Genomic DNA, 25,918 nt, shown 5'->3' with positions numbered 1-25,918 from the left:
AAGTATTTTATGTTGTAGGACATTTGATCACACTGTGGGAAGATGTGTTGCTGTTTTACCTCACCTGACTACAACACCTTCTGAGTAGTTTAATAAAGAGCTGAATGGCCAATAGCTAGGCAGGAGAGGATAGGCAGGACTTCCAGGCAAAGATAGGAACTCTGGGAAGAATCTGATGCATGGGGGAGTGGGGAGGGATTCACCAGCCAGACACAGAGGAAGTGGAACTTACTGTACTGAGGAGAAGTAACAAGCCACGTGGAAGAATGTAGATTAATATAAACAGGCTAATAGAAGTTTTTTTTGTTTTGTTTTGTTTTTTTGATTTTTTGAGATAGGATTCATTTGTGTAGCCTTGGCTGTCCTGGAACTCGCTCTGTAGATCCACCTGCCTCTGCCTCCCAAGTGCTAGGATTAAAGGCCACATCTGGCCAATTTAAGTTTTAAGAGCTAGTTTGAAATAAACTTAAGTTCAGGCCAAGCTTTAGTAGTTAATAAGAAGTCTCCATGTCATCGTTTGGGAGCTGGCAGTTCAAAGACGGTCCAACTACACTTTTAAATTGTTGAACTATCTCTCTCTCCTGTCCTTCCATCTTCTTTTGAAAAATACGTTTTATTTATATGCTGTGCTCTCACCACAGCCCATGTGTGCAGGCTTTGCAGCACCCCACTGCCACCAACTGACACATTTCACTGACTCTCTCTACCTTTTTCCCCCTAAGACAGGGGTTCTCTGTGTAGCCTTAGCTGTCTGGAACCCATTCTGTAGACCAGGCTGGCTTCAAACTCAGAGATCCATCTGCCTTTGCCTCCCAAGTGCTGGATTAAAGGCATGGGCCACCAGTGTCCCCTTTCTACCTTATTTTTGAGAGGATCTAATAATAAACTTTGAATTACTGATCTGGCTAGGCTGGCTGGCCAGTGAACCTCAGTCATCTCCCTGTCTCTACTCCACAGTACTAGGATCACAGGAATGTGCCACTGTACCCAGACTGTTGTCTGAGTGTTGGGGATGCGAGTTCAGGTCTTTATACATGAGCAGCAAGCATTTTACTGTTCAGTCATCTCCCCAGCCCCCATCAAAGTCTATTTTTTGAACAATATGCTTTCTTTTATGGTGGTGGTTTGAATGAAAAAGTCCCCTGTAGGCTCAGATGTTTAAATACTTAGTCCTCAATTGGTACCACTGTTTGGGTAGGTTTAAGAGTTGTGGCCTTACTGAAGAAAGTCTGTTACTGAGGTAGGCTTTGAGATTTCAAAGCTTTATGTCATTTCCAGTGTGTTCTCGCTGCTTCCTGTGGTCAGTTAAAGAAGTAAACTCTCAGGTTTTGACAAACTACCATATTTGCTGCTTCCCTGCCAGGACAGACTCTATCCCTCTGAACAGAAAGCTCAGATAGACCTTTTTACATGCTGCCTTTGTTCTGGTGTTTTATCACAGCAATAGAAAAGTAATATCTATACTTGACTCTCTTAATGACAGCAATTGGGGTTGGGGATGCAATTCAGTTAGTGAAGAGCTTGTGTAACATGCACAAGGTCCTAGGTTCAATTCCCAGCATCATATAAACTGGGTGTGGTGGCACATGCCTAGAATACCAGCACTGCGGAGGTAGAGGAAGGAGAATCAGAAGTTCAAAGTCATAATTGCATACACATCAAGTTTGAAGTCAACCAACATCTTTATTACTATATGTGAAACTCAACTATAAAGAAGTTTATCAGTTGCAAAAAATGAATGGAAACCTCAAGGCTAATTGGGACCATCTAATGTGAGATCTTCAGGCTAACAAGGAGGAGCACCAGAGCTGGGCCTGGGGCAACTGGAAGAGGCTATTCACCTTCTAGCAGGAGCTAGGACCTCTTGGCCCATAGTTAAGGTTTAATTTTCTTTTAGCATCAATGACTCGAGATGAGAGAGCAAGAAGAATAAGTACTATGACAAAGAGGTTCAACAGAGATTCAGAGCCCTAGTAAAGAACCCCAGTCCCTAACTGCAATGGTCTTATTAGTCTGATGTTAAGCTCTGCCATAATGAATACACCAAATGTCTTACATGAGCATTGTTCTCAGCTTCAGGAAGTCATTGTGTTCTGGGTTCTCCACCTCCACAACACCCCATGGGTAGAGACGACCTCTGACCTTCTTGCCTTTGGCTTCAATCAGCTGGTTGGAGCCAACCACAGAGAATGGGATACTGGCCTAGAAACAAATACAAGGTGGTAGTAAAGTACCAATGTTCACTGTAAACCAACAATGGGCACAGAAATGGCTCCCTGCTGCTATATTACAAAGCTGCTTTTTTGTTATTGTTGTTTTGAGACATACATAGCTATGCAAGGCCTGGAATTGGCTATGTAGACTCGACGGACCTCTAACTCACAGTGATCATCCTGCCTCTGCATTTCCCAGCATCCCTAGTGCTGATATTAAATAGGTATGCAAGTATGCCTGGCTTTAACTATGTTTGAATGAGTGATAAATATATACACATTTCACTTAGAAATGTCAGTTATTTCCCAAATGGTACAAATCAAGCCTGCAATGACATTTTCAAGCCTTAAGTAAAAATTTCCTAAATATACCGAAACCAAACTATATTGCTGTAATATGACTTTCCCAGTCTGTATCTTTTAAAACATGTACACAAGAAAACAGGAAAACGGAATTATTCACTTTATATATCTGGAGCCAATTCTTACCTTGAGGAGTCTAGTCTGTTCCTTAAAATCTTCATCTTCATCTGACTCTGCATCCGGTAAGTGATAGATTTTGATGTTATGCTCCTCGATTTCATCCAAAATCTGGAACAATAATAAAACTAGAATCAATTTTAGCTAACTGTGTATCATTTTAGCTAACTCATATTAGAAATTCAGAACTGTACTCAAGAGGCAGAGGCAGGCAGACCTCTGTAAGTTCAAGGCCAGTTTAATCTACTTAACAAGTTCTAGATCAGCCAGAACTACAAAGTAATATCACCTTAAAACAGCAAAAAGAAAATACCAAGAAATACATAAGAATTATTTGTATATCAATGATCAAACAACTGATAAGTTATTTTCAAGTACTTTTAAGAACTGCTAAAAAGGTTATGTACGTTTGAATTTTGGGAGCTTTTCTGTCTGCAAGAATAACAACAAAACAGTAATAATCACAAGCCATCACTTTCAACATACAAAGCAGCAGGAATACTAATGATAGCCCCAGAACAACAGCTAAAGTAAAAATACTCCCACGATCATCTAGCAAGACAAGAGCCCAAGAACAAAGAGACACTATGAGCACCTAAAGTTCCTGGGCAATGGGCAGGCGCCTCATGCATAATCATGGAATGGGAGGAGTATATCATGCTGGCAAAAAGAATTCTGGGGAATAATCCCAGCACTTGTCTGCAAAAGCTGGTGGACCTCTGAATTCAAAGCCACCCTGGTTTACATAGTGATTTCCAGGCCAGCCAGGGCTACACAATGAGACTGTCTCAAAATATCAAAATTAATTAGTTAATCTTGAACTGGGCATGGTGCTACATGTCTTTAGTCCCTATCTCAAAAAAACAAAATAAAAATGACAAACAACCACACAGGACACCATAAAGACTGGTCAGTGTTAAACTAGCTGAGATGCATCAGGTGGTAGACAGCTGCCACATGAATTTTCAAACCCAAATACAGGGAACAATTCTACTTAGACAGACTACTGCAGAAACACGTTTGGGTTAAGAGGACAGACATCCATCCACTCAATGCTGGTGGGAGCTCCTTTTACTCAGCCACTTCCTACTCCACGAGGCTATTTTTATCTAAGAAGAAGAATTTAAACTATACAAATCTGATTCTATGAGGATGAAAAGTAAAACCAGAACAAAAAAATCTACAAATACTGAGTATGAATTCTGTAGTCCTGCCTCTGGCAACTCAGCTGAAATCTTCCTTCCTCCTGCTTCCTGGACAGCTGGCACAAAGTCATGCAGAGGAGGCATGGGTGGCCAGCTCTTACTCACCCTTTTCTTTAGCCGCTCACGCTCCTTCAGAGTGAGTGTGTCAGCTTTCGCAATGACAGGCACAATATTCACCTTATTGTGTATCGCTTTCATAAATGCAACATCTAAAGGCTTCAATCTAAAAACAATGTTCAAAAGCCACACATTTAGGGAAAGCATAGGACTATAGCACAATTTTTTTTTCTCAAAATCATCTCACTGCTTATATTACAACACGCAGGTTTCCGTGGTAAACAACTGACTCACCCATGTCCAAAAGGTGAGATGAAGTAGAAGCAACAATGTACCCTGTTATCAATGATGTGCCGCCTGTTCAGTCCACTCTCATCATGTAGGTATCGTTCAAATTGCTCATCAATGTAGGAGATGATTGTCTTAAAACTGAAACACAAAGTTCAACAGTAATCATGGGGTACAGAGATAGGCAGTCCCTAACTTCAAAGAAAAAACAAGTTTCTCTCCCCTTTCCCATATAGTATGTAAAACAATCCATAACAGAAGACAGCTAATCTTTAGGAAGATAAAGGTGTGTGTGTGTGTGTGTGTGTGTTTTAAACTGTGACAAGTATTAAGTAGGTCTGGTGAAGCAATGGGAGTCAACAATCTAAGTATAACAGGTTATAAGCACCTGACAGGTAGCCTGTGAAACTGGAAGGCTGCCAACCCTTTTAAGACATACAACTGCTTCCCAGAGGCCAAGAAGCAGGGCGCTATCAGAAAGCATGCAGTCCAAGGCAGGATTATGTAAGCTGCTGAACAGGACAGCACCTTCACAGAATGGTGAGAAGGGGGTCATTCTCAATGCAGAAGACGGGCAAAGGAGTCCCATCTCCTTCCTTCCTCTTCTCATTTAGTGCTGCTAAGTTGATGCTTTCTTTTGGCAGGTTTAGGACAAGGAGGAAGCAGATACACAAGTAGGATTTTCCACACAATAAAAGCAACAGGTTGCTCTACCTTTTTAATTTCCTTGCTTGTAAAAATAATGGCAAAGAGAAGTCATTCACAGGTCCTATGACTCACATTTCACCTTCTACCATATGGAAGGGACATACATATATAAATAGCAATCTGTCCACTGGTTGCAGTTCAATCACAGTGCTTTGTTTATGTTAGCAGTTTATAGATGATTAACTTTTCAATCTCTGGTCTTATTAGAATGCTCTTACAAAAAAAAAAAAAACTCAAAAACCAAACAAACAAACAAAAAAACAAGTAATTCTCAAGCTGGATACAGTGGCTCATACCAATCATCATATACTTAGGAAGATAAGGCAAAATTTTGAGTTCAAGGCCAGCCTGTATTATATAGTGAGACCCTGTTTTAAAACAGCCAATATTAAACACTTTAAATGATTAGGTCCAGCACTTCAAGTGTTCCTAACGTCTATAAATGTAAATTCATTACATTACATAAATGAAAACAAATGCATAGTACTTGGCACTTTGGGGGCTCTGTACCCTCTGGATTCATACCAATCTCTGCAGTTGATGGCATCCCCGTAGCCAGGTGTGTCCACTACTGTAAGCCGAAGTTTGACGCCCCGCTCTTCAATTTCAACAGTTGAAGCCTCAATTTGGACAGTTCTTTCAATTTTCTCTAGAAAAGAAACAAATTTAACAGAAAATGTACCTTAAAATCAAGCATGCTAAAGGAGAGATTATCCATTATTCATGTTCTTATGACAAATGTTTTGGAAGGTCCATACTTGCCTTTGAGGCAAGTTCTCAGAAAATAATATAAGGACTACTTAAAATGATCCCGAGTCAGCAAGAGAAATGTTGGTTCTAAAATGAATGTTTTTCTTGGGATCATTAAAAATACCTGTAGCAGGAATTGTTAGAAAGTCTTATTAATAAAATCAAACCTGGAGCCAGGTATTGGGGTGATCAGAGAGATCAGAGAGAACCAGCCACAGCTACCTCCCCTTGCCAATTCCTCAGCTGATCCTGTGTAGCTGGAGGGCTTCTCTCCAGGTTCCCCAAGCCCCGCAGTCCCACAATCCACTTATAAAATAATCACTCAGACGCTTATATCACTTATAAACTGTATGGCCATGGCAGGCTTCTTGCTAACTGTTCTTTTATCTTAAATTAACCCATTTCTATAAATCTATACCTTGCCACGTGGCTGGTGGCTTACCGGCATCTCTACATGCTCTTCTCCTGGCGGTCGCTGCAGTCTCTCCCCCTCAGCCTCCCGCTTCCCAGAATTCTCCTCTCTCCTTGTCCCACCTACCTCCTGCCTGGTCATTGGCCATCAGTGTTTTATTTACATAGAGTGATATCCACAGCAATCCTGTTTCCTCAGACTGGAAGCCTTTGAGTCCTTATCCAAATGGATCTCAGCTGAACTGCTTCTCAAAAGCCTGAAAGCTTAACCAGACTCTAGTTCCTTGTCCTCACACCTTAAATACCTTTCTGCTTCCTGCTATCACTTCCTGGGATTAAAGGCTCTTGATACTACGCCGGGCGGTTTCCAGTGTGGCTTTGAATTCACAGAGATCAGACGGATCTCTGCCTCTGGAATGCTAGGATTAAAGGCGTGTGTGCCACCATTTTCTGGCCTCTATATCTAGTGGCTGTTCTGTTCTCTGACCCCAGTTAAGTTTATTAGGGTGCACAATATTTTGGGGAACACAGTATCACTACAAATATCAACATTGAGAGGCTAGAGAGATGACTCAACAGTTGAGAATACTTGTTGCTCCTGTAGAAAACTAAGGTTTAGTTTCTAGCACCACATGATAGTTCATAACCACCAAAAAGAACTCCAGTTCCAGGGGATTCAACCTCCAAGGGAACCAAGCAAATGTGTGGTACACATACATACATTCAGGCAAAACACTCACACAAATTAAAAAAAATCTTAAAATGAAAAAAAATACCAGTATTGGGACTGCTAAGATGGCTCATGGAGTACAAGTGCCTGCTGCCAAGCCTGCTGGTGACTGAGTTCAATTCCTGGATCCCATTGGGTAGAAGTCGTAGTTACCTCCTGACTTCCACCCATGCATGCACATATGAACATGCCCACACGTGCATGGGCATACATGCATACACACACACACACACACACACACACACACACACACACACAGAGAGAGAGAGAGAGAGAGAGAGAGAGAGAGAGAGAGAGAGAGAGAGAGAAAACATTTTAAAACTCTAGGTTTCTAAGATAAAGAAAATAATCTATCAATTCATTTAAAAACAGAATGTAAAAGTATTGATGAAAAGGTTGTACATTTTTATTGTGGTTGACTTTATAAGCTTAATCCATCTTATCAAAAGTATTTATGAGTCTAGAGATGTGGTAGAGCATTTGCTAGCATGAAGGTTTGATTCCCAGTATTGTAAAGCCAACAAGCATATATTTGAGAATGCCAATGTCCTATGATGGGATAACCAGAGAATAGCCAAATTAGACATATATTCCTGTAGTAATTTTCTGTTTAAAACATTTTAAATTATATTTTTTAGATAATACTGAAGATTGAACCTATGGCTTCATGTATGGTGATATTTTATTGGTACTGAAATGTGATTTTATTTGTATGTTAATAAATGAAGTTGCCTGGGGGTCAGAGCTAATAGCAAGCCATAGAAGAAGCAGGGCGGTGGTGGTGCACACCTTTAATCCCAGCACTTGGGAGGCAGAGCTAGGCGTATCTCTGTGTGTTCAAGGATACAGCCAGCATGGAGACACATGCCTTTAATCTCAATACCAATCATAGAAGGTCTGAAGGTCTGTACAGACAGGCAGCGACAAGGAGGTCATGTGGTTGGGTTTACAACCAATGAGAAGGCAGAATAGAAAGTCAACACACAGGAAATAAGTCTCTGGCTGAGGAGGACAGCAGCAGCAGTGAAGGGTAAGGTTTTTAGCTCTTAGCTATTGCTCTGACCTCTTGGGCTTTTTAACTCTGCAATCGGCTCTGTGTTTCTTATTTAACAAGATGGTTACATCTACATTCATATATCCTGGGAAGGGCTCTACCACCGAGCTATCTTCTTTTGTATGTAACTTTTTTGTTTTGTTTTGTTTTTGTATTTTTAAGGCAGGGTCTCTCTGTGTAGCCAAGGCTGTCCTAGAACTCTCCCTGTAGACCAGACTGGCCTCAAACTTGCAGAGATCCAGCCTCCAAATGCTAGGATTAAAGGTGTGTGCCACCACCACTCAGCTTACCTATCTTTTTAAAGTCATAAAATTCTTTCAGTTGAGTTTCTCATCCAGTGTACAATACAAATAGAAAACTAGGACATTTAATAGATAACAAACTGAAATAACAGATACAGAACAAAGTCTACAACCAAATTCTAGGACTTCAGATAAAGCATACTTTCTCTACCCAAAGTGACAGTTTACAAAACACAAACTGACTAAATAAAACACACATCTAAGGCTTAAGATATTAATTATATACTTTAACAATGTTCAGGTAAAATTATACTTAACAGTAATATTGAAATATTTACCTGCAGCTCCAGGTATAATTCTTTCTGGATAGAGATCAGTCAGGAATAAGCTGTTTATGAGAGTTGATTTTCCTAGACCAGATTCACCTTAAATAAAAGTGAAAACATTGTCATGACCTTCCCCATATGATTGTTAAACCTAGAGTGTTTACCAGCACATTTGCTTCACAAAAAGGAACATCATGGATGCTCAAGGAAGGTCAGTAACCTGCCCAAAGCCAAAGAACAGGAACTTAATTTGAATCCAAGACAATGGGATTGTAGAATTGGTTCGCGGAATGATTACAAACAAATTTTCTCTTTTCACAGGTGTGCAGTGTCTACACACCTGTGTGGTATAGAATGTACTTTGGAATTTTGTTGTTGTTGGTTCTTTAAAATAAGTCTTGACTTCTATTACTTAAAAAGCTCCATATTTATTTAGCTCTCTGACTCTGTTTTTGTGCCTTCAATACTTTCACAATGATTTTTCTACTGCTCAGAAAGCACACTTGATCCTGTCACTGACACACTTAGCATATATGGACCCACTCAGTAGGCCCTGCTGACATGCTTCTTTATGTTGGATAATCTCATAAAGACTTTAGATCTTAACAGCACACACCATCAATTTTAGCGCTTTCCCAAACTTCTTGGTATAAAGGTAAAAAATTTATTACCAGGGATTCAAGGTGCCCTAGTTTTTATAGACTGCATTACAGGAAAGAGAACAATAGTATGTCAAACATTGGGCCATGCTGAGTGCCTATAAGCACCATCCATGGAAAAGCAATTTTGTTGCTTTGAGATGGGGTTTTACTACTTAACTCAGGTTCTACGAGAAAGCAGTGTGCACTCTTTTTTTTTTTTTTTTTTTTTTGGTTTTTCGAGACAGGGTTTCTCTGTGTAGCTTTGTACCTTTCCTGGAACTCACTTGGTAGCCCAGGCTGGCCTCGAACTCAGAGATCCGCCTGGCTCTGCCTCCGAGTGCTGGGATTAAAAGCGTGCCCACCACCGCGACACTCCCGAGATTCCCAATAAAGTTTGCTTTGAATCAGAGGGTGGAGCTAGCTACTAGCTGAACAAAATTAGCCATTGAGATTTTGGAGGATGGAGGACAGACAGTAGCAGGATGGGGCTTAGAAAGAGTCTGGGCCTTTTTGGAATGGGGGGGGGGAGACAGTGAGGGAGAGGGAGGAAGTCACTGGTTGCTTTGGTGCAGCTTTTCTGATCACTCAGGTTCTTACCCTGATATCTGACTCCCAAGTTTTTACTGATAAAGAATAATTAGATCTGGTGTGCAGATCTCTAGGTTTCCCCTACTCCTTTAACAGTGAAATTCCCCCAAGACTATGTTGTGGGATATAGTACATTGTGTGAAGATGTATTGCTTTGATTGGTGTAATCAAAAGCTAAATGGCCAATAGCTAGGCAGGAGAGTATAGGTGGGACTTTTGGGCAGAGAGAGGACTCTGGGAAGAAGAAAGGCGGAGTCACCAGCCAGATGGGAGGAAGTAGGATGGGCAGTATGGAGATGACGTAAAGTGCCACGTGGAAGAATGTAGATTTTAAAAAATGGGTTAATTTAAGTTATAAGAACTAGTTAGAAACAAGCCTAAGCTAAGGCCAATCATTCACAATTCATAAGTCTCTGTGTCATTACTTTCAGGCTGGTAGTCCCAATGAGAAAGCACAATTACATTGAGCTATGTCTCTAGCTTTGGGGTAATATTTTTCTATATAAAAATAAAGATTTATATTAAATTATGTGTATGTGTGGTTGGGGGTGGGAGTTATGTACAAGTGAGCACATAAGGTGCCTGAGGAAACCAGAGAAGTTGAATCCCCCAGGAGGTGGAGTTAAAGGCAGTTGTGAGCTACCTAACAAGAACACTGGAAACTGAACTCAGGTCCTCTGCAAAACACAGCAAGCTCTCATAATGGGTGAGCCATCCCTCCAATCACCAAAGTAATATTTAATGGGGCATTTTTTTCCCTCTTGTGGTAGCTATTCTTTATGTTCTATGAAATGTGTTTTGGCTCTGTCATAAAATTGTTTATCTACTTTCTTCTGATTTTTTTGTTGTTGTTTTACACTAGGTGTAGGATCTATTTCAAGTTAATTTGCAAGTATAATAGCAAGTACTAGTTGAGTTTTTCCATACAATCATCCAGTTACATCCAGTTAATATTTTTAAAAGATTAAGTTTCTGCTACTGAACAATCCTGGTACCTTAGTCAAAAGTAACTGACCTTACAATGTGGATCTATTTCTGAGGTATTAGTCTCCATGCCTTATTTATTATACTGTCTTGATTATTTTAGTTAAGTTCTCCAACTTTGTTCTTTTTTAAACTGCTTTGTCCATTCTAAGTTCTCTGAATTTTCTTTTAAACTTTGGAATTAGATTCTTATTATCTATTTTTTAAAAACCTAATAACATTTTTGATTAGGAACTCTGTGTACAGTTTTAAGGAGAAAAGACATCTTCTGTGATGGTTTGAATGAGCAATGTCCCCTATAGGCTCAGGCATCTGAATACTTGTTCACCAATCTGTGGCCCTATTTGGGGAGGTTTCCTCATTGGAAGGAATATATCATTAGGGGTCAGACTTTGAGAGTTATATCCTTACCCTACTTCCAGTTTGTTCTCTCTGCTTTTGTGCTTGCCTTTGAAGATGTAAGATCTCAGCTTCCTGTTCCTATAGTCATGTCTGCTGCTTGCTTCTATGCCTCCCACCATAATGAACTCATCCCTCTAGAACCATAAGCAAAAAATAAACTATCACTTCTTTAAGTTGCCTTGGTCATGGTTATTTCAGCAAAGTAACAAAAAAGTGATCTACATATCTTCTTAATAGTTTCCAAATAGAGCAGATCTCACAATTAATTTACATTAACTTTAACCTCTTAGCAGTATTCTTCAATACACAGTTCTCACACATATTTTGCTAGATTTATCACTCAACAGTATGCTTTTATTTTACAATAATAGTGTTGTCAAGATTTTGTCTCCCCTTTCCTCCTCTGCTGTGGAATAATGCTTTTGTATACTCATTTATTAAAATGCTGATTAGCCAGTAGCCAGGCAGGAAGTATAGGCAGGATAAGCACACAAAGAAAATTTTGGGAAGAGTAAGGAGACGCCAGCCCATTGTCCAGGGAGCAGAATGTAATGGCACACAGGTAAAGCCACGGAACATGTGGTGACATACAGATGAACAGAAATGGGCTGAGTTGATGGCCAGTTTTAATTAATATAAGCCTCTGTGTGTTTACTTGGGTCTGAATGGCTGAGGACCAGGCAGGACACAGGAAAACTTCAGCTACACTCCTCTTCCACCTTTTTTTTTCCCCTTGAGATAGTCTCACATGGCAGAGGATGGCCTCAAACTTCGTAGGTGGCTAAGGATGGCCTTGAACTCTTAATGCTCCTCCCTCTTAAGTGTTGGGATTAGAGGTATACATCCCCATACCTGGCTTGGTTCTGTCTTTAAAATTATTTACTCACAGTCCATGTGCATAAGTGTTTTGCCTGCATATATGTAAGTGTACCACATGTATGCCCACAGAGGCCAGAAGAATGCATTACGTCCACTGGAATTTCAATTGTAAGTTGTCATGTGGTAGCTGAGAATTGAACCTGGGGCCTTTACAAAAGCAAAAAGTTGTTTTTTTGTTTTTTGTTTTTTTACCCTAGGGTTATAGTGACTTTTCAAGCTTGATATTAGTAGTTTCCTCAATCAAAGGAACTTATTAATTTTGCCAATCTAGCATTTAGTTCCATTTTCTGTATCACTTACTTTCTCTTTCAGTGTTTTCCTTTCATTTTCTTACTTCTAAGGTTAGTCTGTTCCTCACTTTCTAGAAATTGGTTTAAAAAACTGATGACTAAATTTAACTTTGAATTTTAAAAAGTTCATTACATGCTTGTGCATATGTGCTATCATACATATGTGAAGGTCAAAGGACAATTTTTGGGATTTAGTTCTCTCCAGGAACCTTCTGGGATTGCAGAGGTCAAACTTAGGTTGTCAGGCCTGCCCACAAGCACCTCTACCCAGAGAAGGGGTGAGGAGAGAGAAAGAGAAAGGATGTATGCAAACTGGAAGTGGGATAACGCAAAAACTCTCAAGCCCTACATTAATGAAGTAATTCTTCCAGCAAGACTCTACCTTTCTTCAAGGTTCCACAACCTCCCTAAACAGCACCACCAACCAGGAATCAAGTGTTCAAAGACATTAGCCCATGGGAGACAGTTTTCATCCAAACCACCCCAACTGTGTAAAATACAAATATATTGTTTGTTTTTTCGAGACAGGGTTTCTCTGTGTAGCAGCTCTGGCTGTTCTAGAACTCACTTTGTAGACCAGGCTGCCCTTGAACTCACAGAAATCTATCTGCCTGCCTCTGCCTCCAGAGTGCTGAGATTAAAGGCATGTGCCACCACTGCCCAGCTACATACTTTTTAATTTTGCTTTTTGGCTATTCAGTTAAAAAAAAAAAAAAAAAAAAAAAAAAACCCTACCCAATATCCTGTTAGTGTAGTATGAATACTACACTATAAATGGCCAGATTTTATTTCTCTTTCTCTCTCGCAGAGTCAAAGTCTCATTATGTAGCCCAGGCTGGTATCCAACTTGAATCCCTCTTCCACCAGCTTCTCAAGCACTGAATTTACAGACATGCACATTTACTGACGTGTTTAATGATATTTCCGACTTAGTAAGCATTAAGTAGTTTGATTCTCCAAGGCTTATCTATAACTTTTTAGGGATGAATAACAACAGATTCTATGTCTATTTTAGCCCTAGAGACTCTAAGTGCCCTGAGTGTTCAACAAGAACTCTCTTTGAATGGCTGGAATTCAAATGTTTCCAACCATACACAAACTTTCTAGCCCTGTGTAGTCTCCAGTTCAGTTCACTGTCTCTGGTGTTGACATTTTACCCAGCTTCAGCATTCTATACGCTACACACATAGATCAGTGTCATTCAGCCAATACCTCAGAGGAATTCCAAGTGTATAATTCTGGAATTCTTTTGCTTTTTGAGAATTCTGCCTGACTATCTTAGGTAATAGCTCTGTGACACTGCTGTATTTTTGATTTCATTCTCCCCTCTCTGATAAAAGAAAGGTCCACATAATTTGCTTCAAAAGGACTAAATTCCTGCACTGCCTACTGTTGAGGGTTAAAACAAACAATAACAACAACAAAACCTAAAGCATACCTGTTTTATTCAATCTAAACAATCCACTGCAGAAGGGCTACCTTATTTAGGGGGCTGATTGCTGTGGGATGTTCTGTATGTTAAATGTGTTGCTCTGATTGGTTAATAAATAAAACACTGATTGGCCAGTAGCCAAGCAGGAAGTATAGGCAGGACAAGGAGAGAGGAGAATTCTGGGAAGAAGAAGGCTGAGGCAGAGAGACACTGCCAGCTGCTGCCATGACAAGCGAGATGTAAGGTACCCATAAGCCAAGAGCCACGTGGCAATTTATAGACTAATAGAAACGGGTTAATTTAAGATGTAAGAACAGTCACCAAGAAGCCTGCTGCGGCCATACAGTTTGTAAGCAATATAAGTCTCTGTGTGTTTGCTTGGTTGGGTCTAAGCAGCTGTGGGACTGGCGGGTGAGAGAGATTTGTCCTGACCGTGGGCCAGGCAGGACCAGAAAAACTCAAGCTACAGCTGATGAACTTCAAGTATCAATTCAAGTCCAGTCTGCTGCTGCCTTTCTTATAAATGAAGCTCTATTACATCATTATGCCTATTTGTTTATGTGCTATCTGTCTATGGCTGCTTTTCCACTCTAAGTGTAGAGTTGAATATTATGACCAAACTATATGGCCCATAAAGGTCTAATACTAATGTGGACCCTTTTAGAAAGCTTACTGACCCCTAACTTATGAACAGTCAGAGAGTAAAGATACTGCTTGTTTGGGGATTGTTTTTTTTTTTTTTTAAGCATTATATAATCAGATAATAATGTGACAGAGTACACTGGTCTTTTCTATTAAGAACCTAATTTCCTATTATTTGTATTATATAATTGTACTCCTAAAATATGTTGGCACCTACTCTTCAGCAAGAATCCCTCATTTTAGATCTGTGTACTATTAATTCTAAGAAAAAATCATGTCGTACTTAGTCATGACCATCATAAAGCTTTTCAAATGCTTACTTCATTAGTTTTGAAATTTTTACAATTGCTAAAAATTGTAAAATGTGATTATTGCTAACAGAATCAACAATTCACCATTAAAGCCAGGTGTCGTGGCTCAAGCTTTGAACTCCAATACACAGGAGGCAGTGACATGGGTATCTCTGTGGATTTAAGGCCAGCCTGGTCTATATAGCTAGTTCTAGGCCAGCCAGGGCAACATAATGAAACTCTATTTGAAAAAACAAAAACAAAAACCAGTAACAACAATAAAACCCCCACCACAGTTCATCATTAAGCTTCTATTGGCATGCTAAAACACAATATATGCAATAATTCATAATACATTATGACAATATCTATTATATTGGATACAATAAAAATACATTTAAGCAACCATTCAATTTCAATAGCCTTCCACTGTAGTTTATTACTATTTTTAAGTGAAAATTAAACACAATACTAATTAAGTGATTACATTCATCATCTCTAATATATAGTAATTTTGCAAATTCACCTTTAACAATACTTCACAAATTTGTGTTGTCACAAAATTTAACAGTGTTGTTTTTTGTTGCCATTTTTGTTTTTTGAGACAGGGTCTCTCTATGTAGTCCTGGCTGCCCCAGAGTTCACTATGTAGACCAGGCTGGCCACAAACTCACTGAGATCCTCCTGCCTCTGCCTCTCAAGTGCTGGGATTAAAGGTACTCGCCATCATGCTAGCCTTTGACAGTATCTTTAAGATCCTTCTGTTTGGTGTCTTATAAGACAGTAGCCAATGTCAGCAGGGATGGCAGACATGCATAGGAAGCCTAACTGGGACCTGAGGATGCTTCTGAAGTGGGTCACTGTAGGACTACTGGCAGCCTCAGTTCCTTGCCTTACAGTCCTTTTTTTATAGTCATGACAGCTAGCTTCCTCTAGAGTGAATAGCTCAAGTGACTGCAAGGCAGGAGCCATAATACCTTTATGACCTAGTCTTAGAAGTCATATCATTTCTTCAACATCCACCGGCTACATTAACCCTGTTTAAGAGGGAGTGGGGGTGGGGCGCACAGCAAGATGGTTCAGAAAGTAAAAGCACTTAATGCTCAAGCCTGATGACATACATTCTATACTTAGAACCCATATAAAGAGAACCACCTCTACACAGGTGTGCCCCTATGCACATTAAGCTCATGCACAGACACAAATAATACAAAAATTAAAACAAAGAAAACCAAACCAAATGAACAAACAAACAGACCTATTCAGTATAGGAAAGGGCTGGTAAGGGTTGTGACTACAAGGAGTCAAGTATCACTGGTGACTATTTTGAAAGTTAATTATCACAAAGAAACTTTCATTATATACAAATAAGGAGATAACATAAAATCGTATTTTCCTAGTGGGCAAAAATTCCTGAATATATGTGTGCATATATATGAAATCCTGGTCAAATAAACAAACATGTTTTTAAGTTCCAGAGGTGATTTTGTCAAAAAAGAAATTTTCTCATTTACATTATAGGTCAGGCCAGTGCATTTCATAGGCTGGGAAAGGGGAATATTTAGTAAGATAATTTCTTACCAACCACCATCAACGTGAACTCGAACCCCTTTTTCACTGATTTTCGGTGAACTTGATTGGGAAGATTTGCAAATCCAACATAGCCAGGAGTTTCTGGATTTATAAACTGAGTTGGTTGTTGCTAAAGTAAGATTTGAAAAATAAAAAAGAGCTAATAAACACCTTATTGGTTGCTTTTATGACATTATCAGAACTGTGATAAACATAGGTAATCAACAATTCTCACAAATTAAAAAAAAATCATCAAAGAAACTCCACAAATTATCATCTTCAAAACTTATACTATTATCAGAAAACAGTGTTCACTTAAGAGAATTAAAGAAAGCACAATCGGGGGGGGGGGGGGGGGTTGGCTCAGCGGTTAAGAGCACTGACTGCTCTTCCAGAAGAACTTTGTCAATTCCCAGCATCCATATGGCAGCTCACAACTGTCTCTAACTCCAGTTCCACAGAATTCAACACCCTCATACAGATATACATATGTAGGCAAGACATATTAAATAAAATCATTAAAAAAAAACCCACACACAATCCAATCAAATTCCATAGCTATATACTGACTCATAATTACTATTTTGGTAAATATTCTGCTTAGCAATTAACTATGTAAAATATATATATTAATTTATCTCAGGGCAATAAATTAAATTACAATTTGAGATGAAGAGAATTTAGAGAACTGACTCCTTTCATTTAACATTTAGCTAAAGAACAGCCTTATCAGGCATGATGGGTCTGTGAAAGCATCTGGGGAAAAAGACATTCTTGCTATTCTTCCTTTGATGACACAGAGCTTTGTCTAGAGGAAGCAAGAAGCTAAGAGTGGAATGTTGAGAAGTCAGCATCAAAAATTATGAAACAAGCCGGGCGGTGGTGGCGCACGCCTTTAATCCCAGCACTCAGGAGGCAGAGGCAGGCAGATCTCTGTGATTTCGAGGCCAGCCTGGTCTACAAAGCAAGTTCCAGGAAAGGTGCAAAGCTACACAGAGAAACCCTGTCTCGGAAAAAAAAACAAAAAACAAAACAACAACAAAAAATTATGAAACAAAAAACTAAGCCCACAGCTGACTACACTGAAGTATCTATTTATTTGTTTGAGACAGGCTCACTACATATTCCTAGCTGGTCTGGAGCTTGCAACCTTCCTGCTTCAGCCTTCCAAGTACTGAGATTATAGGCATGTGCCACCGTGCATGATGGTGAAAAGACAGTTAAAAGAATTCTTGATGAAAGATTGCCTGGTAAGACTAAAGATGGTTAAAGATGTGATAAATCAAGAACAGTAAAACCACAATCTAGGAAATGAGGAGATAGAGTACTTGCCTTGCAAGTCTGAGAACCTGAATTCAATCACTAGAACCTAAATTAAACACACACACACACACACACACACACACACACACACACACACACACACAAAACTGGACATGGTGATAAACCTTTGGATCCCAGCCCTGGACAAGTTAAGACAGGTCAGTAAGAGATCTGTCTGTTTCTCTGTCTCTCTCCCTCCTCCCTCAACCTGATACATACAAAAGAGGAGGAGGGATAAACAAAACACTGGTAGACCATGAGGAATGATTCCCAAGGTTGAACTTTGGCTTCTACACACACACATTAATGTACATACACACATTAAAGCCTGAACGGGCTAAAACAGGGAGAGCGTGCAACCAGGACATGGTGCAGGCAAGGAACCCTAGCACCAAGCAACTTGAGCATCAGTTTCTTTACTCTGGAGAGCTGAGCAATGCCCAAAGTGGGGGTCTTCTCAAACATGGTAGATATCCCAAAGCTGCACTCAACACATTGAAGGTGAGGACTACAGAATGAACAAGAATACCTCTGACACATAAGCACATGCTTACACTTCCACCTACTCTCATATACCAACACTCACCTAGAGCCACTGACATGCAGATTCACACGCACACAAATTCAGACCCAAACACCACACTCCAACACACTATACTCACACAGCTCTCACACACTCACATATCCTTACACACTCAGACTGTCATCACAATGGACTCCCACATGTACACATACCACACTCCCACACATGCACACATACACAATACACTTATATCTTCACATATACAAGTCTTACACATACCACACACCATACACAGGTTTATACATACCTGACTCACATCATATATACAGGCTTGCAACACACACACACACACACACACACACACACACACACACACACGGTCATACAAACACCCAACAATTCATGCAGCGGCATATTGAAAATGAAAAAAATTTAATACGTTATTTGAACTAGACAAAAAAGACAAGTTATAAAATAGCCTTTCTTTGAGGATTACATTTTGTAACGATCCATTGACATGTACACACAGAAAAAAATATACCAAACCTTCATAGTGATTACTTCTGGGTGCTAGAATAATGGCTCTTTTGTTTATCTCTGTTCCACATTTTACACACACACACACACACATGTGTATGTATATATATATATATATATATTTTTTTTTTTTTGGGGGGGGGTTCTCGAGACAGGGTTTCTCTGTGTAGTTTTGCACCTTTCCTGGAACTTGATTTATAGGCCAGGCTGGCCTCGAACTCACAGAGATCCTATCCGCCTGGCTCTGCCTCCCGAGTGCTGGGATTAAAGGCATGCGCCACCACCGCCCGGCTTGTTCCACATTATTTTACAAAAAGCAAAAACTGATGTTATGGCTTTTCTTTTCTTTTTAATTTCATGTGCATTACCATTTTGCCATGGGTTTTGGGTGCCCTGGAACTGGAGTTACAGACAGTTGTCAGCTGCCATGTGGGTGCTGGGAATTGAACCTGGGTCCTCTGGAAGAGCAGTCAGTGCTCTTAATCACTGAGCCATCTTTCCATTCCCCTGGCTTTTCACTGTATAGTAATAAACACCCATAGACTCAAAAATAAAGGGCAAAGAAAAATGATACCCTTGCAGCTTTAACCACAATTCCACTTTCTCAGCTTATGTCCTTTAGAACTATTTTATATCAGAACTCTAGACCAATTTATAAGGGCTAATCTAAACCAATGTAGCATGTCTAAGAGCCCTATCAACTTAATTATATGAATTATTAGAATTTTGAATTGCTGTTCGATTGGTTTTGGAAAAAAATTAAGATGGGTAAGAGGATTTATATTAACAAATTTAAAAAATTGGAACAGAAGTTAACTCAAAACTTTAGAAATTTACCTATAGAAACCCTACTTTTCAACTATCTGAAAACATAAAACAATTTCTCTTTATACCATAGATACATGAAATAAGACCTTACCTTAGACATCTTTCTCGATTTTTCTATCTGTTAAAAAAAAAGACATGTCTGAATTTGTATTCACGTATTTAACAGCATGAACTGACCCATGAAGATACAGATGCGTGACATTAGCTTGTTTCTTTAGCCTTTCAATAACCTCAAACATTGCCCTAGAAATGATACAATCATTACTCATTATAAAAACAAAACTAGCTAAGTTAATAAAAGCAACTGTATATATGGTTCTACATTTCCAAATATATATATATATTCCGCCCTGCCCCCCCCCCCGAATTATTACATCTTAGACATCAGGGATGAGATGGAGAAAAAGACAACATACTTAACATACTTCTCACCTCCAATTTAACTGAAGCCTTTTAAAGAGGAAAGGATACCCCTGTACCTGGAGTACTGCACCCTGAAATGTGTGCCATCTCTTACTGAAAGATCCCTAGAGTGATTTGGGAACTAAATTTTAGCACTGGGGCACAAGGTGCAATATGAAGCACATTTACAAGTAAAGAGACAGATTGAATTCAATAGTTATATGTCTGCCTGGTGACCTCTGAGGTCAGAAGGTGTCAATCCCCTGGAACTGAAATTATGGTTGGTTTTGAGCCACCATGTAGATGCTAGGAACCAAACCAGGTCCTCTGAAAGAGCAGTAAGTGCTGTAAATCACTAAGCCCATCTCTCTAGCCCCAGAGGGCTGGATTTCTAGACAATGCTTCTTTGATATTTTTAAACCTTAACATACATGAGCACTACAAACCCTAAGTTTCTCTCTCCAATAGAAATGTTTCCAAGCCAAACATTTCCTAAGACAAAATGAGGTTCCCACACCTCATTGTATTTGGGCAGGTTAATTAAGGTAGGCATGCAAAAGAATTCATGGGCCTTTAATTTAGTATTACTATGTTTCATGGGAAATCTAAGTTATAGTCTTGGTTCTCCTTTTCCAGTGACTTCTATAAGCCATAATGTTGAAAAAATCCAGGAAACCTACGTTATTACAAGAATTTTCAAAGTGTCAGGGTGAGCGAGAACATGTAGAGGCAAAGAAAACAGTCAATACAATTTTCCTGTCAAAAACAAAAACAAATGTCTGTACATTAATCAGCTCTCTGAAACTATGAATAGAGACTAAATTATGGCCCTTGGATAGAAATGACATCCTTGAAAAATGCTATTAATAGAACAACTAAAAATATTAATCTCAGCAAAATTGAAAAGTTAGGAGGAGTAAAATTAGAGAAGTAAAACTTCTAAAGGAGACATAAATGAATCAGAGGAATATAGTTTGTCAGGAGCTGTACCCTGACTGCAAAGAATAGTCTGGCCAGGAAATAAGTAGAAAAGTAAATAAATACTAATGGGAAAAAAAGGATTTCCAAATCAATAGAAAAATATAAAACTATATGTGCTGGTCTATCCCTGTAGCCCCAACACAAGGGAGACTGAGGCAAGAGAACAGTGAATTCAAGGCTAGTCCTGGATATTTGTCTTGGGTTTGTGGGTCGGTTTTTTTTCCCCCTTCTTTCCTCCTATTATGTATCCTTTGTTGTGTATATCACTCTGTATAAATAAAATGCTGACTGGCCAGCAGCCAGGCAGGAAGTATAGGCGGGCCAAGCAGAGAAGAGAATTCTGGGAACAGGAAGGCTGAGTCAGGAAATACCAGCCTGCCGCCCAGGGAGCAGCATGTAAAGACAACAGGTAAAGCCACGGAACATGTGGCGACATATAGATTAATAGAAATTTTAAGTGTAATAGCTAGTCAGTAGTTAGCCTGAGCTAATGGCCCGGCAGTTTAATTAATATAAGTTTCTGAGTGATTATTTTATAACTGGTTTTGGGGGCCCACGGGGGCTTGGTGGTACCCGGAGAAAAGCTCTCCAGCTACAATCTTGTGCTGGCCTCAAACTTACAGGGATCCAACTGCCTCTGTCTCTGAGTTCTGGAATTAAAAGTGTGAGCCACAACATCCGGCCAATATGTCTTAAGTCTTAAAAAAAATATTAACAGTCAAAGTAACAAATAGCAACCTAATCAAGTCAACAGAACATAGGGAAAAAGAAGAAACTATGAGTAACAATCTTACATCAAGACAGAAAAGATGAAATTCAGAAAAATAAACGTTGAAAAGCAGATATCCTCCTTAAAAGACAGATTGAATTAAAGCAAACAGACCAGGCTGCAATAATTTGATTATACTGCATATGGAGATTTTTTGGTAGGGCGAGGAAGGCTGAACACTAAGAGGCAAGTGAAGAAATACCATGCCGGTGCCAACATAGGCAAATGGGCAGTTGTTTGTTTTAAGTCCTAGAAGAGTATTATCTGACAAGAGGAAATGTTAACAATATGCTTCTATAGGAAACATGTAGGATACAAAACAGTATATACAGTTTAATACCATTTGTATGGTAAGAAAACGTCATATGTATAAAATCATGAATAAATTATAAGAAATGCACACACGCCATATGTTTATGGTTATCTCTTTTTTGTTTTGTTTTTCGAGACAAAGTTTGTCTGTGTAGCTCTAGCTAGCTGTTCTGGAACTCATTTTTGTAGACCAGGCTGGCCTTGAACTTGCAGAGATCTGCCTGCCTCTGCCTCCTGAGTGCTGGGATTAAAGGTATGCGCCGCTGCCACCATCCAGTTATATCTTATAGTGGAACTGGATGTGATTACAATTTCGCCAATATAGTTCGCCTGTCCTAAAGTATATTGATACTTCAGCTGTTCTTCTGCAATTAGTCTGAAATAATTTTCTTCCCACAGCCTGCTTCATGGGTCACAAAACATCTCCTTCATGCAGCTACTGCTGTTCCCATTAAAAAGTAGATGCTACTTGCTTTTATATACTGGCATATGGAGAACATTTTTAACTAATATAAAAAATGCCACAGCAGACACCTGGCAGTAAAAAGTTATATGGAAAACTGGAAATGTTCTACATATGATTTTCACTTTTTGTAACAGAAGAAAAAAAAATGCTATCATTAGCTGTTTCACATTCATGGTGTAGTTTGAAATATGTAATTCAGGAGTTAGAACTGAAAATTTTGGTATCTCTTTTCCTACCAGCAAATGACCGCAATTAAGGATTGTTTCCATAAAATATGGCTATTAATCTTATAAAAATAAATTAACAATTTTAAGTGAAGGAAAATGAGATCAGCGATATTAAAATGTTTTGTCTTCTGTAAAGAGTCAAAACAAATGTTAGACAAAACATCAAAAAAGAAATTCAAATGTATTATAGCAGGAAAATTACGCCCCACCCCACACCAGCATCAAATTCTTGCTCTTTTTATCGACTTCCATGGATCAGAAATGTCAAGATTGTGAGTTATTTTGATTCTAATAAATGACATCTAAAGTCTTTAACAGTTAATACAGAGAATATATGTAGGATTTTATGAAAACAGAATTGTTCCAAATATAGATGTATAGGTCATCCTACAACTCAATAACTTACATTAAATAATGTTGAAAATAAGATTTTCTGTCTCAGAGCCCACTCTACTGTAAACATAGGTTTAAAAAGTAAAGGTCACTAGCTTCTAATTTAAAATACTAAGCAAGGATGTGAATCTTTCAAGGTTAAAAATGAGAAAAACATCTGCCCAACTTCAGATACTTTCCATGCTCTTGTACCTCCCCAAAACTGCCTTCCTAACTTCTGCTCCTTCCCATGGGAGCAAAATGCAGACAAGTCTGTGCTCAGCACATCAGTATAGTAAATCATATCTGAAAGGGAACAGTGCATGACTTACCCCATCTCAAAAAGGGCAATTTTCTGCCTTTGCCCTTTCATACAGTTCACTCCAGCCTTTTTTCACTTTCTTCTTCCCCAAACTCCTAGACGACTAGAGTGAACTTGCTAAGTTCTCACTAGTATATTTCTAACAGTTGTTGATGTTTGAAATGATCTGATCCTAGCAGAATCCCTCATACAGTGGGATACTACCACTACAACTTTCCTCCCATTCAAAATCTCCATCATCCTCACAGTCCTGCAAGATGGTCTGTTTATTCTTACAGTATATACTTGGCATAGATATTGTAGGTGAACACTGACCATTTTCTTAGTCTCAAAGAATTTGACATGAACCATTTTTACTCATTTAGGACAAAGTACTGTGGTCAAGTGTACCTTAAAAGTACTTCTTCCTTTTGTAATAGGAACACCATGATCAACTGTAAGTAATTTTTCGTTTCTTTTTTTTTGTTTTTGTTTTTGTTTTGTTTTTGTTTTTCGAGACAGGGTTTCTCTGTGTAGCATTTGCGCCTTTCCTGGATCTCGCTCTGTAGACCAGGCTGGCCTCGAACTCACAGAGATCCACCTGGCTCTGCCTCCCAAGTGCTGGGATTAAAGGCGTGCACCACCACTGCCTGGCGTAAGTAATTTTTCTATTTATGGTTCATTTTCGCTGATATTGAAATCCAATGCTATAACTGGGCTTTCTAGCTGATATTCTAAAATGAGATCGTCTATGTATTTAACATCTTCAGGTTTTTTCCCCCTTTATATCTGAGTCTGGTTCTGTTATCTGAAATTACAGTATTAGAATTTCTTTTTTCTCCACCCACAGGTAAAGGATTCTTTCACTAATATTGTCATTTTTCTTTTAATTAAATATTTTGGGAGGAAAAGAAACTTAGCTTTGATCACAGGACATAAAAGGGAAACTCTCAACTGTACCAAACAGGGTAGACACATATACTTTTCCTCAAAGCTGTTTGATAATGGTGCACATTTTGCCCTTTCAGCAAGGAGCCTTCAACTAATAAATAGGTAGGTGTGCCTGAATATTTACTTGGTAACATCACCTGCAAGCAAAGTGTCTATTTGGGGTCATCTACATCATAAATGATTCTAACACAAAATATTATTGCACAGCCATTAATGACACACCATTCCTTGCCATAAATGTTTGCCAATTCTTCAATTTCCTCATTAGTTCCAGAGGAATAGGACTCCACCACCATCATGATGGGGAAGCATGGCAACAGGTACAGGCACAGCACTGGGGCAGCAGCTGAAAACTCAAATCCCTACATACCTTGACATTGTTAATGCCAAGCAAGTGGAATTCAAGGCAAAAGAATAAAACAGCGCCAGGTGGCGGTGGCACATGCCTTTAATCCCAGCACTTGGGAGGCAGAGCCAGCGGATCTCTGTAAGTTCGAGGCCAGCCTGGTATACAGAGCGAGATCCAGGACAGACACCAACACTACATGGAGAAACCCTGTGGTTGGGAGGGGAGGGAGAACAACAACAAAAGCACTAATAATCATTTAAAAATTTATAAGGAAGACGTACCAGGTCCTGTCCAAATACTTAACTGCACAACTTCATAAAAATAGTTCAAATGAGGAAGCATTAATAGGTGTTTCTTAGAATTGTACAGACCAAGTAAACAGTATTCCAAGGGTGAAAAGGCAGTAATACAACCAGTCTTGCTTAACTGATATACAGAAGGTTTATGGAATAGGAAATGAATAAAATTACATCTTACATTTCAAAGGTATTAACAAAATGTGAAAGCTTTAATTTACTTTTTAGGGTTTTGTTTTAGAGACAGTGTCTTATGTAGCCTTGATTGTCCTGGAATTTGCTAGGTAGGCCAGGCTACCCTCAAACCATTAAATATCTGCTTGCCTCTGTCTCCGGAGTGATAGGATTAAAAGTATGTATCACCATGCCCAGTATGAAAGCTCTTTATAATCAACATTCTCAAAGCTCTTTATAATCAATATTTTCAGTACACGATCTGTTTAAACTAAATGTAGAAAGAAACAAAACAAACCCTCAAGGAGCTAGAACAATCCTGAACAACTCTTGGATTAAGGACAGCCCCAAAGCAAAAACCACAAATTGTCTCTAGGAACCAAAGGAAATGGGGGTGGGGGTGGGGGTGGGGGTGGGGGTGTCCTCAGATGTCCACATTTATAGGACAAACTCAAACTTGAGTTTTACATAGTTTTATCAGTAATACTGAAAATAAAAAAAAAATTTGTCCCTAAAAATATCCACAAATGACAAAAAAAACTCTAAAGAAATAAAGGGAAAAAAAATTAAATTATGCCAAAACTACAAAGACAAGTAAATTCAAAAACAATCTTTGAAACTAATTATTTGTTTGTTTTTAAGGCAGGGTCTCACTATGTAGCTCTGGCTGTCCAGGAACTCACTAAGTAAATGAGGCTGACCTCTAACTCAACGAGATCCACCAGCTTCTGCCTCCTTGGTGCTGGGGTTAAAGGCATGTGCCACCATGCCTAGAAGAAACAAATTCTTCATACACGCTCCATTAAAGAAATGAGAGCAAGAAGGCACAATCACAGATACAGACTACTAAAAAGGCCACAAATTGAAAATGAGAGGAAAGAATACTATCCCTGGCACTATAAATTACCAAAATATAACAAAAA

General features: G+C 39.1%; 1 protein-coding gene across 5 annotated transcripts in view; it reads right to left on the bottom strand.

The window, feature by feature from the left end:
* Septin2 (septin 2) overlaps positions 1-25,918 on the bottom strand; it is a 40,893-nt gene that overhangs the window by 8,244 nt on the left and 6,731 nt on the right. For all 5 annotated transcript variants that reach the window (XM_028890620.2, XM_028890619.1, XM_028890622.2 and 2 more), the window contains exons 2-9: positions 19,487-19,513; positions 16,194-16,314; positions 8,477-8,563; positions 5,477-5,600; positions 4,250-4,384; positions 4,004-4,121; positions 2,703-2,804; positions 2,057-2,202 (exon numbers count right to left, since the gene is read on the bottom strand). In XM_028890620.2, the coding sequence (XP_028746453.1) occupies positions 2,057-2,202; positions 2,703-2,804; positions 4,004-4,121; positions 4,250-4,384; positions 5,477-5,600; positions 8,477-8,563; positions 16,194-16,314; positions 19,487-19,495 (842 nt within the window). In that variant the 5' untranslated portion in view covers positions 19,496-19,513. The remainder of the gene's footprint in view (positions 1-2,056; positions 2,203-2,702; positions 2,805-4,003; positions 4,122-4,249; positions 4,385-5,476; positions 5,601-8,476; positions 8,564-16,193; positions 16,315-19,486; positions 19,514-25,918) is intronic.

Source organism: Peromyscus leucopus, chromosome 13 (genome assembly GCF_004664715.2).
Source record: "Peromyscus leucopus breed LL Stock chromosome 13, UCI_PerLeu_2.1, whole genome shotgun sequence".
Taxonomy (NCBI): domain Eukaryota; kingdom Metazoa; phylum Chordata; class Mammalia; order Rodentia; family Cricetidae; genus Peromyscus; species Peromyscus leucopus.
This window is presented reverse-complemented; position numbering and strand designations above follow the sequence as displayed.